This window comes from Felis catus, chromosome C1 (genome assembly GCF_018350175.1).
Source record: "Felis catus isolate Fca126 chromosome C1, F.catus_Fca126_mat1.0, whole genome shotgun sequence".
Classification (NCBI taxonomy): domain Eukaryota; kingdom Metazoa; phylum Chordata; class Mammalia; order Carnivora; family Felidae; genus Felis; species Felis catus.
This window is the reverse complement of record NC_058375.1, coordinates 34,662,265-34,674,445: the sequence shown is the minus strand read 5'-3', so window position 1 is coordinate 34,674,445 and position 12,181 is coordinate 34,662,265. Positions and strand designations below refer to the sequence as shown.

Here is a 12,181-nt window from a genome sequence, read left to right as displayed (position 1 = left end):
CGTCTCCGGGACTTGAGGGGTGGGGGAAGGGAGATAGGCATCAAAAATGCCGTTACCATTTCTAGGTGACCTGATCGAATCTAGAACTTTACCCTGGAAGTAATTTGGTTAAACTTACAGCAAAGAGATGGACTCCGCAGAACTGAACGGCTGATTGGATTTAGGGTTGAACCGTCCTATGCTTAAGCACAGCCTACAAGCGCAAAACCGTTGAGTTCAAATCTAGTTCAGATCTCTGCGATTGACTTTCTTTGTAACCTCCAGCGAATGACTTAATGGTCTCTGAGCTCCAGTTTCCGCATAGTATAATGACGATTCTAACATCCACCTCACAGGACTGTTGTGAGGGTAAATGGGCTAACGCATACAAATTGCTTCCCGGCACGGGGGGCGGGGGGAGGAGGGGGCACTTGGGAAACCGTAGTAACATCCGGAGGGGCCTCGTAGGTAACGCGATCAGTAGCTGTCCTGAGACTGCACAGGTGGCGGGATGGGTGCCCTGGGCCCCGCCCCGAAGGGCGTGGCCAACCAAAGGCGCGAATCTGCGGGCCCCCGCGCATCCGGCCTGGCCGTATATGAAGCCAGGCGGTGCGCCCGGAGGCTCAGTGCTGGTTCTCCTTAGACACGACAGCACGCTTCTCGGTCACGCGCTGGAGCCACTTATGGTGAGTTTGCACCTTCAAACGGAGGGGCTAAGGCCGGGTCCTGGAGCGGGGAAGGTCCGAAACTCTCGGGTGGACAGTCGGGAATGCTGGTCCCTCGTGGGGAGGAGGGGCGGAAACAAGCGAAATGGTTCATTTCTTCGGGGGGCGTGTTTCCCGAGCATCCCGCGACCCCGCGTGCCTGCCCTGCCCAAGGGGTGCCTTCCTGCAGACAGACGCGGCCTGCAGAGGAAACAACTTTAGTGCTGGGCCTTCTGGTTGCTGTCCCCGAAGTCTCCTCGAGGGCATGGCCGCTGTCCGCCCGGTCCCCCAGAGTCCCCAGACCGCACCGCCTGGTCCTGGGCGACTTCGAATGTCGTGGAAGGGATGGAAGGATGGGCAGAACGCGAGGCTGAGGAGGCAGAAGGGCCTGGATGGGTCGATTAAAAATTAACTAGCATCTGGAGAGGGAAAAATAGTGCGGATGGGAATGATTCCTTCCTTCTCTCCCTCTCTTCCCACCTTCCTTCTTTCTTTTCCTTTTTTCCTGTTCGGAACACCTTTTTTTTTTTTATTTTCCCCAGCTTTACTGGAGTATAATTGACAAACTCGAGTATATTTGAAGTGTGCAACATGATGATTTGATGTGTGTATATGTTGTGAAATGACCACTGCAATTAAGATAATTAACACATCTATCACCTCACGTGGTCAGCTTTTTGTTTAGATGAGAATACTTAAGATCTGCTATCTGCAGCAAATTTCGAGGATACAATACAGCATTATTAAGTGTAGTCACCGTGCTGTACATTAGATCTTCAGAACTTAATCACCTTAAGACTGCAAGTTTGTACCCTTTGACCACCCTCTCCCCCGTTTCCCAACCCCCCCCCCCCGCACGCCCCCAGCCCCCAGAAATCACCATTCTTACTCCTTGATTCTGAGTTCAAACTTTTTTACATGCCACATCTAAATGCTGCAGTATTTGTCTTTCTCTGACTTATTTCACGTAGCATGATGCCCTTCAGGTTCACCCATGTTGTAATAAATGAATTTCCATCTTCTTTGTGGCCGAATAATATTCCACTGTGTGTGTATATATATGTATATACCTATATACACACACCAAATTTTCTTTATTTATCCATTCACCCTGACAACAGACACTTTGGTTGTTTCCATATCTCGACTATTGTGAATAATGCTTCCATGAACATGAATGTGCAGATATCTCTTTGAGATCCTGATTATATTTCCTTCAGATAAATACACAGAAGTGGAATGACTGGATAATAGTCTACTGGTTTTTTGTTTTGTTTTGTTTTGTTTTGTTTTTGAGAAACTTCCATGCCATTTTCCGTAATGACTGTACCAATTTACAAATTCCAACAACAGTGCACAAGAGTTCCCTTTTCTCCCCATCCTCCCCAGGATGTGTTATCTCTTGTCTGTTTTCTTTTCTCCTTTTCTTTCCTTTCTTTTCTCTTTCTTTCTTTCTTTCTTTTTTTTTCTTTTTTTTTTTTTTGAGAGAGAGAGAGAGAGAGAGAGCACACAAGAGCAGACAAACAGTGGGGGTGGGGCAGAGAGAGGGAGAGAGAGAGAATCCCAACCAAGCAGGCTCCACATTCAGTGCAAAGCCCAACGCAGAGCTTGAGCTTGATCTTACGACCCTGAGATCATGACTTGAGCCAAAATCAAGACGCCTAACTGAGACCCCCAGCACCCCTATCTCTTGTCTTTTTGATAATAGCTATTCTAACAGTTAATGAGGTGCTATCTCATTGTGGTTTATATTTGCATTTCCCTGATGATTAGTGATGATCAACACTTTTTCCTGTACCTGCTGGCCATCTGTATACCTTCTCTGGAAAAACGTCTCTGCAGGTCTTTTGTCCATTTTTCAATTGAATTGTTTAGTTTTTTGCTATTGAGTTGTGTAAGTTTCTTATGTATTTAGATATTGACCCCTTATCAAACAGATAGCTTGCAAATATTTTCTCCCATTCCACAAGCTGCTTTTTACTTTGTTGTTTCCTTTGCTGTACCGAAGCTTTTCAGTTTGATGCCGTTCCACTTGTTTATTTTTGCTTTTGTTGCTTGGGTTTTTGGTATCACATCCCAAAAGTTGTTGCCGACCTTTGTTTTCTTCTAAGGAGTTTTATGGTTTCAAGTTTACATTTAAGTCTTCAATCCATTTCAAGTAAATTTTTGGGAGTGGTGTAAGAAAGGAGTCTAGTGTCATTCTTTTGCACAGGCATATCCAGTTTTCCCACCCCTATGGGAGAAACTATCCTTTCCCCATTGTGTGTTCTTGGCATCCTTGTCAAAGATTAGTCGACCTGTATGTGCGGGTTTATCTCTGTGCTCAATTCTGTTTCATTGGTCTGTGTCTCTTTTTAGGGCAGTACCATACTGTTTTGATTACTAAAACTTTGTAACATAATACAAAATCAGGAATGGTGATGCCTCCAGCTTTGTTCTTTCTCAGGATTGCTTTTGTTATTTTGAATCTTTTGTGGTTTGATTCGAATTTTAGAGTTGTTTTTCTAAATAATTCTAAACAATTCTATTTCTAAACAATTCGCCCCAATTCTGGGGCGCGAAGGTGGCTTAGTGGGTTAAGCTTCTGCCTCTTGATTTCAGCTCAGGTCATGATCTCGTGGTTTGTGAGTTCAAGCCCTGAGTCAGGCTCTGTGCTGACAGTGCAGAGCCTACTTGGGATTCTCTCTCTCTCTCCCTCTCTCTATGCCCCTCCTCTGCTCATGCTGCGCACGCTCATGTATGCGTGCGCTCTCTCTCTCTCAAAATAAACTCTTCTTAAAAGTTTAAAAAAACTTTCCTATTTTTGTGAAAAATGACATTGGAACTTTGTTAGGAATTACTTTGAATCTGTAGGTCATTTTTGATGGTGTGGACATTATAACAATAATCCTCTTGATCCAAGAACAGGGGATATCTTTTTGTTTGTGTTTCTTCAGTTTCTTTCTTCAGTGTCTTACGGTTTTCAGTGTACAAGTTTTTCACCCTTGGTTAAATTTATTCCCAAGAATTTTATTGGTTTTGGTGCTTTTGTAAATGGGATTATTTTTTAAATTTCTCTTTCAATAGTCTGTTGCTAGTGTATAGAAACACAACTGATTTTGCGTACTAATTTTGTCTCCTGCAACTTTACTGAATTCATTTATTAGTTCTAACAGGGTTTTTTTTAAGAGTCTTTAGGGTTTTGTATATATAAGGTCCTATTATCTGCAAAAAAGACAATTTTACTTCTTCCTTTCTGATTTGGGTGCCATTTATTTATTTTTCTTATGTAATTTCTCTGGCTAAGACTTCCGGTACCTTGATGAATAGGAGTGGTGAGAATGAGCATGCTCATCTTGTTCTCGATCCTTAGAGGAAAGCTTTCAACTTTTCACCATTCAGTAGATGTTAGTTGTGGGCTTGTTATATATGGCATTTATTATGTTGAGGTATGTTCCTTCTTATTTCAGACTCAGAGAAATTAGGAGGCCATCACAGGCTTTTAGGCAGGAGATGATGGTGGTGTAGATTAGGAAAGGATTGGCAGAGATGGAGAGGAAGGGTATATGGAATTGGGATTTGAGCTGGGTAAGACCCCTGAACTTCTTTTTTTTTTTTTTTTTTGGCAGGATCCCACAGCTGAAGATCCAGTTCAGTTACTCAGCAATAGCAAAGAGACTTCTGTGGACTCTTTCCTTCAAACAGTTGAGGAAATCGAGGAGTTCCTCAAGGATGTCTCTGAGACATATAAGGCAAAAATGTCAGCTGCACCAGAACCACAGCTCCATATACCTCTGGCTGACCGTGGTGAAGACAGCCAACATGAGTCAACCCAGAGGATGATGACTCCTCTGAAGTCTACAATGGTGAGTTCTACCTGTCCTAACATCCCTGGGACAGTCATTGTTCAGAACTCAACAATACCCACTGTTACAGCCCTTGATATGCCCCCTGGAGACCTAACTGAATCTTTTTCTGTGATCCAAAAGGTGACCTTCTTTGATGAGAGAAGACCCACAACCTCCCAGATGACAGATGTTATTGACAACCCAAAGACAACATTCACTGCTTGCCAAAAGATAACTGCAAATAAGATAGTGATCCCCAATGAAGGTAGTCAGATGAAGACCCTCAGTGATGACCAGATCCTCTATGGAGGCCAGATGACAGTTCCTAAAGAGAACCACATGATGACCTTCAGTGCTAAGCAGACCTTCACTGAGGGCCATACAATGACTTCCAGTGGTAATCAGACCCTGAATTGGAACCAGATGACAACACTGTGTGAAGAACAACAGATGAAGACCCTCAGTGGTGACCAGACCCTCTATGGAGACCATATGACCTTCACTGGGGGCCAGACCCTCTATGGGGGCCAGATGGAGACCTACAGTGGTGACCAGATGCTCTATGGAGGCCACATGACCCTCAGCGGGTACCAGACCCTCTATGGGGGCCAGATGAAGTCACTTAGTGATGACCAGACCCTTTATGGAGGACAGATGACCTACAGTGGGGACCAGATCCTCTATGACAGCCAGGTGAACACCTTTGGTGATGACCAGACCCTCTATGGAGGTCAGATGATGACCCTTAAGGGGCATCATATGACAACTTCCACTGATGACCACACTGTCTATGGAGACCATATGATGCCACATCAATCATCATCATTGCCATACCCAGGATTCCTATACTTTTCCAGTTCCCATTTGATCTATGGACAAACCCTAGAAAAGCAGAAGTGCAACGTCAAGACCCAGAGATGTCAAGTCCAGAAGAATCCTAACGTTTTGAAGACCTACACTTGCACATACCAGGACTGTGGTAAATCATATACTAAGCCTTCCCACCTCCGGATCCATGAGCGCAAACATACTGGTAAGTGAGGGGTAGGACTGAGGGATAGGGGTGACAAGCAAGTGATTAAAGATTTGTGCCCTTATGAAACTTTGGGATCATTTGGGATTGTTGACACCTCTTTCTAAGCCTGGGACCTCAGAAGACTGGAAAAGGTTGGCCTGTTTGAAAGGGTGGACAAAGCAGTCCCAGGGACAGACTATAGTTCTGGGCCTGAGCCAACCTGGCTGCAACCTTTTGTGTTGTTGATGGTGGGAATAAGTGGAAGAATTTGTTTGACCTCTTATGGATGGTTTTGGCCTCACCTCTACTGGGACTGACACCTCATGGTCCTCTCTTTAGGCCCAACAGATACCCACCCCCAACCTCCTTATTCCCCTGTTGACTTTCCTGCTGACCCTTGCTTTTCCTATTTCTCATTTTCTTTTCTTTTTTTTTTTATATGTATTTATTTGGGGAGAGTGCAAATGGGGGAGGGGCAGAAAGACGGGAACAGAGGATCCAAAGTGGGCTCTGTGCTGGCAGTAACAAGCCACATGGGAGGGCTCGAACCCACAAACACTGAGATCATGATCTGAGCTGAAGTCATGACCTGAAGTTCAACCCTCTGAGTCACCCAGGCTCCCCTAATGTTTGTTTATTTTTGAGAGAGAAAGAGCGCGAGCTGGGCAAGTGCAGATTTTTCATTTTCTCTTCTTTTCCTTCCTTCACAGTTTTCCTCTTGTCCTTCTAGCTCATGATGCGTTTCTTCTCTTCTTCTTTCACTCACCACCTCCGGTCTCCTCTCCTCTGGCTCTCCCTGTCCCACCCCAACATGCTCAAAACCTTTATCTTCTCTATTCACTTTCATTTTCCCTGTCCCCTGCTACCCAGAAGCATGACAAAATTCTTTCTTTCTTTGGTCCAGGGGAGAAGCCCTACGAATGCAATGTGAAGGGATGCACATGGAAATTCCCCCGTTCAGATGAGCTCAGCAGACACAAGAGAAAACATAGTGGGGAGCGGCCCTACCTATGTACTAAATGCAACAGGAATTTTGCACGATCTGATCACTTAAAGCAGCATCAAAGAATCCACAGATAATACTCGCCCATGACTGAACTCATCAAGCCATAAGAAAATGAGTACAGCTGAAAGACTCCATCTACTAAGCCTTTGTTTGCTCTGTACCTAGCACTGTGCCAGTATATAGTTAAGTGCTTAATATTATTTGTAAGCTTTTAAGGTGTTTTTTCCCCCTAAAACGTACAAGGAATAGATGTATGCATTTCAATAAAAGCAGAAGCACTTTTCATTCACTCCCTGCTCCAAGGGTAACTTTTTACTGTGTGCTATCAGTCCTTCTAGATCTTGTGCTGTGCATTTGCCTGTATGTACACATGTAAAAATGTATATATGTAGGTGACTAAAATTTATACATAGTTCAGATCTGTAAAGAATGTAGCATTCTATATCTGAGCTCATGTTTCTCTGGTCTCCATTTCTTTTTTTAAATTTTTTTTTTTCAACGTTTATTTATTTTTGGGACAGAGAGAGACAGAGCATGAACGGGGGAGGGGCAGAGAGAGAGGGAGACACAGAATCGGAAACAGGCTCCAGGCTCTGAGCCATCAGCCCAGAGCCCCACGCGGGGCTCGAACTCACGGACCGCGAGATCGTGACCTGGCTGAAGTCGGACGCTTAACCGACTGCGCCACCTAGGTGCCCCTCTCTGGTCTCCATTTCTATGGGGTTAAGAGGAGGGGGGCACTTGGTCCCTTTGAATGTAAAATGGTCTAAATTAAATGAGATTTATTTGGATGAGTACTTAATTTATTCAAAAGTTGAACCTCGGGGCGCCTGGGTGGCTCAGTTGGTTGGGCGTCCGACTTCGGCTCAGGTCATGATCTCGCGGTCCGTGAGTTCGAGCCCCACGTCGGGCTCTGTGCTGACAGCTCAGAGCCTGGAGCCTGCTTCAGATTCTGTGTCTCCCTCTCTCTCTGACCCTCCCCGTTTCATGCTCTGTCTCTCTCTGTCTCAAAAATAAACATTAAAAAAAAATAAAAAAGTTGAACCTCCTTTCATAGCTGTTTTTTCTCTCAAAGTGTCTCTTTCCCCCCTACTTTCTCCATATGCCGTCAGGACACAGAGAGTGATAGCAGTGGAACAGGGCGGTCATGTGCTGGCTGCCAGGGGAAGGGTCTGTCCTTGCCACTGAGCCTTGGGTCCTTTTGTGCATCGCTTCTGCAGGTGGGGTAACCCACCGTCTGTTTTTCTTTCCATGGGTTGACTTAAGTGCTTCAGAGAAGCTCCACCATCTTCCCCTGCTGACTCCGTCCTTCTCCAGCTCTTGCAGGCTCTGCCCATTTAGGGCTTGGCTCCTGCCCAAGCCCCAGCTTGTGTGATATCCCCCTGGCAAAAAGGTCTGGGTAAAGTCAAGGATGTGATCTATCCCAAGCCTCATTTTCAAAAGGAGCACTTTCTACCCAGAGCCCTAAAAGGGAAGTGGACCACAAATCCCCAGGGCTTCATTGGTCCTGCAGCATTTGAGATGCTTTTTGACCCACCCACTCACCTCACAGAGCCCCCAGACACTAGATCTTTGAGTCTTTAAGGGGTTCAGGCAGCATTTTTTTTCTCAACGTTTTATTTATTTTTGGGACAGAGAGAGACAGAGCATGAACGGGGGAGGGGCAGAGAGAGAGGGAGACACAGAATCGGAAACAGGCTCCAGGGTCCGAGCCATCAGCCCAGAGCCTGACCCGGGGCTCGAACTCACGGACCGGGAGATCGTGACCTGGCTGAAGTCGGACGCTCAACCGACTGCGCCACCTAGGCGCCCCATCAGGCAGCATTTTAAAAGTTATATCTTAATGCTGTATTTGGTGTGCTATGAAATAATATATTTAAGTTATAGGCATAAACAAACATCTGTGAGAGCCCATCCCCCAATGGTATGCAATCAGGTGTCAAGATGGCCAATTAGGACAATGAGCCCAACTGAAAGTAACAATCAAGACTGTATTGGGGCGCCTGGGTGGCGCAGTCGGTTAAGCGTCCGACTTCAGCCAGGTCACGATATCGCGGTCCGTGGGTTCGAGCCCCCCGTCGGGCTCTGGGCTGATGGCTCAGAGCCTGGAGCCTGTTTCCGATTCTGTGTCTCCCTCTCTGCCCCTCCCCCATTCATGCTCTGTCTCTCTCTGTCCCAAAAATGAATAAACGTTGAAAAAAAAATTAAAAAAAAAAAAAGACTGTATTTACTTCCTTCTACAGAGCAAGCAAGACGCAAAAAGAAGAGGCGCCAGCTCCCCAGTGTTCCATCCTTCCCCATGAAACAGCACCAGGCAAGGGTTAAGGGACATGCAGTGCAGATGGGGGGAATTCTCTCACTGCCTTAAACAAAAGGATTCTCCTATCTTTTTAGGGAAGGAGGAAGGAATAGAAGGAGGAAGAGGGGAAAGTGCTAGCATTGGAAAAGTACTGAGGTAGATAGGAAAAAAAAAAAAAAAGCCTCAGCAGGGCCCCCAGGAAAGAGGCCTCTGAATGGAGGTGCCCAGGCTGGGAATGCAGATATGCATAAGAGCAGGGCTGGCTTGTGCAGTGACTCCTTGATAGCAACTCCCTTCAGAAAATTGTAGTGCACCCGTCTGGCACCAAGTCAGCTGTAGGGGAGGGATCAGCTTTTTCCCATGAGGACTGGCAGGCAAGGTCTTATAACTAGCTATGGTTGGGCCTAAAAGATCACAAACAGGAATTTGGCCTGGAACTGGACTCCTCAGCTCCACCCCTTGATCTTTCAGGGCCTGAGCAAGAGACATAGGCAACCCCATCATTGACTAAAATGAGCCAGACATTGCGATAAGTCTGCTTAACCATTCTGAGGAACATGATCAAAGTCACTCTAAGTAGAATATCAGGCCTGCCCAGGGAATGAATATAGCCATGAGCCCCAACAACTGCCAAGCCAGAAAAAGATCCATAGCTCATTAGGGTCTACCCTAGAAAACCAGGAGGCCTTCTGTCTAAGCCCCCTAATGGACTGTTCTATTTTGCCAGGTTCATTGATCCAAGTGTTGGCAATTGCACAGATTCTCCTTCTTGATTGGCCAAACAGGAAGAAAAGGACTCTACAGTTAGCCAACACTACTTGGGCCAAGGAGTTGAGGCTGAGATTGTATTATTGATAGTCTCAATGAGGATCAAGGACAGATTATGTACAACCTTTTCTAATTGGATGACAGTGAGAATAACCACACAGCCTATACAGGGCAAGAGTGAGTGGAGGGAAGGCCACCACCACTGTAGCCAAAATAGTTCTGATGGCAGATCCCACACTTTTCTCTCAGATGTTCTGGTTGCCTTCTTCTCTGACAGGAGTGAGTTTACATTTAGGGAGGTATTTTGCTCTTGTAGAATCCAGTTGTGGCAATGTATAGTGTCCACATTTATAAGGTTAGTGCACTTGAGGCACCAGCAAAGCCCTAACAGACGAATAAAGAGTGGTTTGTTTCGGCCAACTTGAGGAGTTATGGATCCAAAAACCAAGTGGTGCAACCAGCCCATGGCACTGTTCTGCCATAGGCTATAATCCATCAACTCAGAGTTTGCTGAGACCTGTAACTCAAAGGCAAATGTGGATCTATAGGCCCCAGAGGACGGTCAACCAGGGTGGCCCATTGGAGGGCCTCCAGGCATTTTGTTAAAGGTCCCACTCTAAGGTAGCAGCCTTTCTGGTAACCCAGGGGATGGATGCCACCAAGACCCCTACACTGGTTATGTGAGAGCACCGTTAGCCAAAGAGGCCCACCAATCACTAGGCATCCTTTGTTTGTCAAGGTAGTCATCTCTGGAATGAGACTTCACATCCCTTCTCAGATAATGCCCAAGAGTTTCACTGGGTGCTGGGTCATTGTGCCTCACCTATGTTAATGACCTATGTGTGTGGCTGCATGTTGGTCAATAAGGCATCCAGTTCTTATTGGGTGGTGCTTTTGTGTGGACCCACCAGGAGGATGTCATCAATTTAACAAAGTGCTCTAGTGCTCCCTCCAGGAGCAGGACTTTTTCCAGGTCACATTCATGGCAGATAGCTGGAGAATTTAGGTAGCCTTTTAGTAGCACATCAAAGGTGTATTGCAATGCATTGCACATAAAGGTGAATTTGATCCCAATCATCCGGGTAGAGAGGGAATGCTAGAAAAGGCATTTTTTTCTTTTCTTTTTTTTTTTTTTTTTTTTTTTTTTTGGCATTTTCAATAGCAGCTGCTGTATACCAAGTGTCTTCAGCTTGGGCAGTAGCCTCTGTGACAATCATAATACCAGGTACTGCCAGGACTATGGCATTGAACCTTCTATAATCAATGGTGAGTCTCCAGATACCCAAGGCCTTTTGCACAGACCAAACTAGTCTATTGAATGAAGAAATCATCTCATAGAACTCTGGCTTCCTTGAAATTGACAATGTGAGTGGATATTTCTTTTTCTTCCTCAAGCAGCAAATATTGTTTTGGATAGACAATGGTACTAGGCGCTGGTAAGTAATTGGGTAGGTTCATCCATATGCCCCACTAAAATGCAGCCATACTTATCAGAGATTTGGTAAAGGGATAAAGGGGTAAAGGCAAATCATCTATAGATGTAAACAATATTCCTATACTAATAATACATTCACTAGTGGGAGCTATAGCAAAAGAAGTTTGTAGGGACCCAAAGGACCCACTTAAAACTTGGCTTGGGCAAGGGTCCCAGAGGTAGAGCTTTGTTTCCCCCTCGTCCTGGAGCTAGGGTTTCAGGGATCATGGTCACCTATGCACCAGCAGCCAAAGACCCAAGAAGTGCAATTCTCTCCTACATCCCTGTTGAACCTTGACCTTGGCATAAAGCTTCTGGTCCCCCTTGGGAAAAGAGGGTCCTGGGCCTGTCCCTTAGTCTTGTTTATTTTTGAATGCCAACAGGTCCAGGTAATATTAGTGGTACTCTCCCATTCATCTCCAGGCTGACTAGAAGGGAGCTGCTCATCAGGTGCCCCCCAGGCCCTAAGTTCCTTGCCCTACCAATTGCCTCCTTTGACACCGTCACCAAGGAACCAAATTAAGAGATCTTTCTGGAAAGGCCTTGCCCAGGAGAGGGCACTGGGTCATTACTCTTACACTGCTCTTTCTCCTGGTCAATCTTTGCTTTCTTGCCAGTGGCTGCTTTTTCCACATGTGGGAATTTGTCAGTTAAGTCTTGGACTGTCAGTTAAGCATCCGTCTCTTGATTTCAGCTCAGGTCATGATCTCCAGTTCATGAGATTGAGCCCTGAATCAGGCTCTGTGCTGACAGCATGGAGCCTGCTTGGGATTCTCTCTGCCCCTCTCCCATTTAGGCACGCACAGGTGTGCTCTCACTCTCTCTCTCTCTCTCAAAATAAATAAACTTAAAAAAAAAAAAAAACTTCGATAGTATCATGGGTGAATTGACCCAATCTCATGAAGAGGTTTAACTGGGCCTAGTGACCAGTGCCAGCAGGGGTAGCTGGGACAAACTTGGAAATTTGAGTCTGGCTAACAGTTTTACCGTCTACATTGCAGGATGTCCCTTAGCATCAGGGACTACTTAGAGCCAATAGTTATTGGGTGCAGTTCAGCATGCGGATTCTCTGACAGTTTTGGTCCCAGTTCTGGAGCACCAGGAGAAGT

General features: G+C 45.7%; 1 protein-coding gene across 1 annotated transcript; it reads left to right on the top strand.

Moving 5' to 3' along the window:
• Positions 1–410: 410 nt before the first annotated feature.
• On the top strand, positions 411–6,820 carry LOC111561630 (Kruppel-like factor 18). The gene is made up of 4 exons (XM_023257827.2): positions 411–665; positions 4,292–4,528; positions 4,652–5,543; positions 6,430–6,820. Exons 1-4 carry the CDS (start codon positions 576–578, stop codon positions 6,603–6,605), a joined length of 1,395 nt encoding a protein of 464 aa, XP_023113595.2. The 5' UTR covers positions 411–575; the 3' UTR covers positions 6,606–6,820.
• The last annotated feature ends 5,361 nt before the right edge of the window (positions 6,821–12,181 follow it).

Coding starts and splice junctions, on each gene's coding strand:
- LOC111561630 (XM_023257827.2), top strand. CDS start 576: ATGAAGCCAGGCGGTGCGCCCGGAGGCTCAGTGCTGGTTCTCCTTAGA. Junction 4,529..4,651: donor CTCCTCTGAAGTCTACAATG/GTGAGTTCTACC, acceptor GTGATCCAAAAG/GTGACCTTCTTTGATGAGAG. Junction 5,544..6,429: donor CCATGAGCGCAAACATACTG/GTAAGTGAGGGG, acceptor TCTTTGGTCCAG/GGGAGAAGCCCTACGAATGC.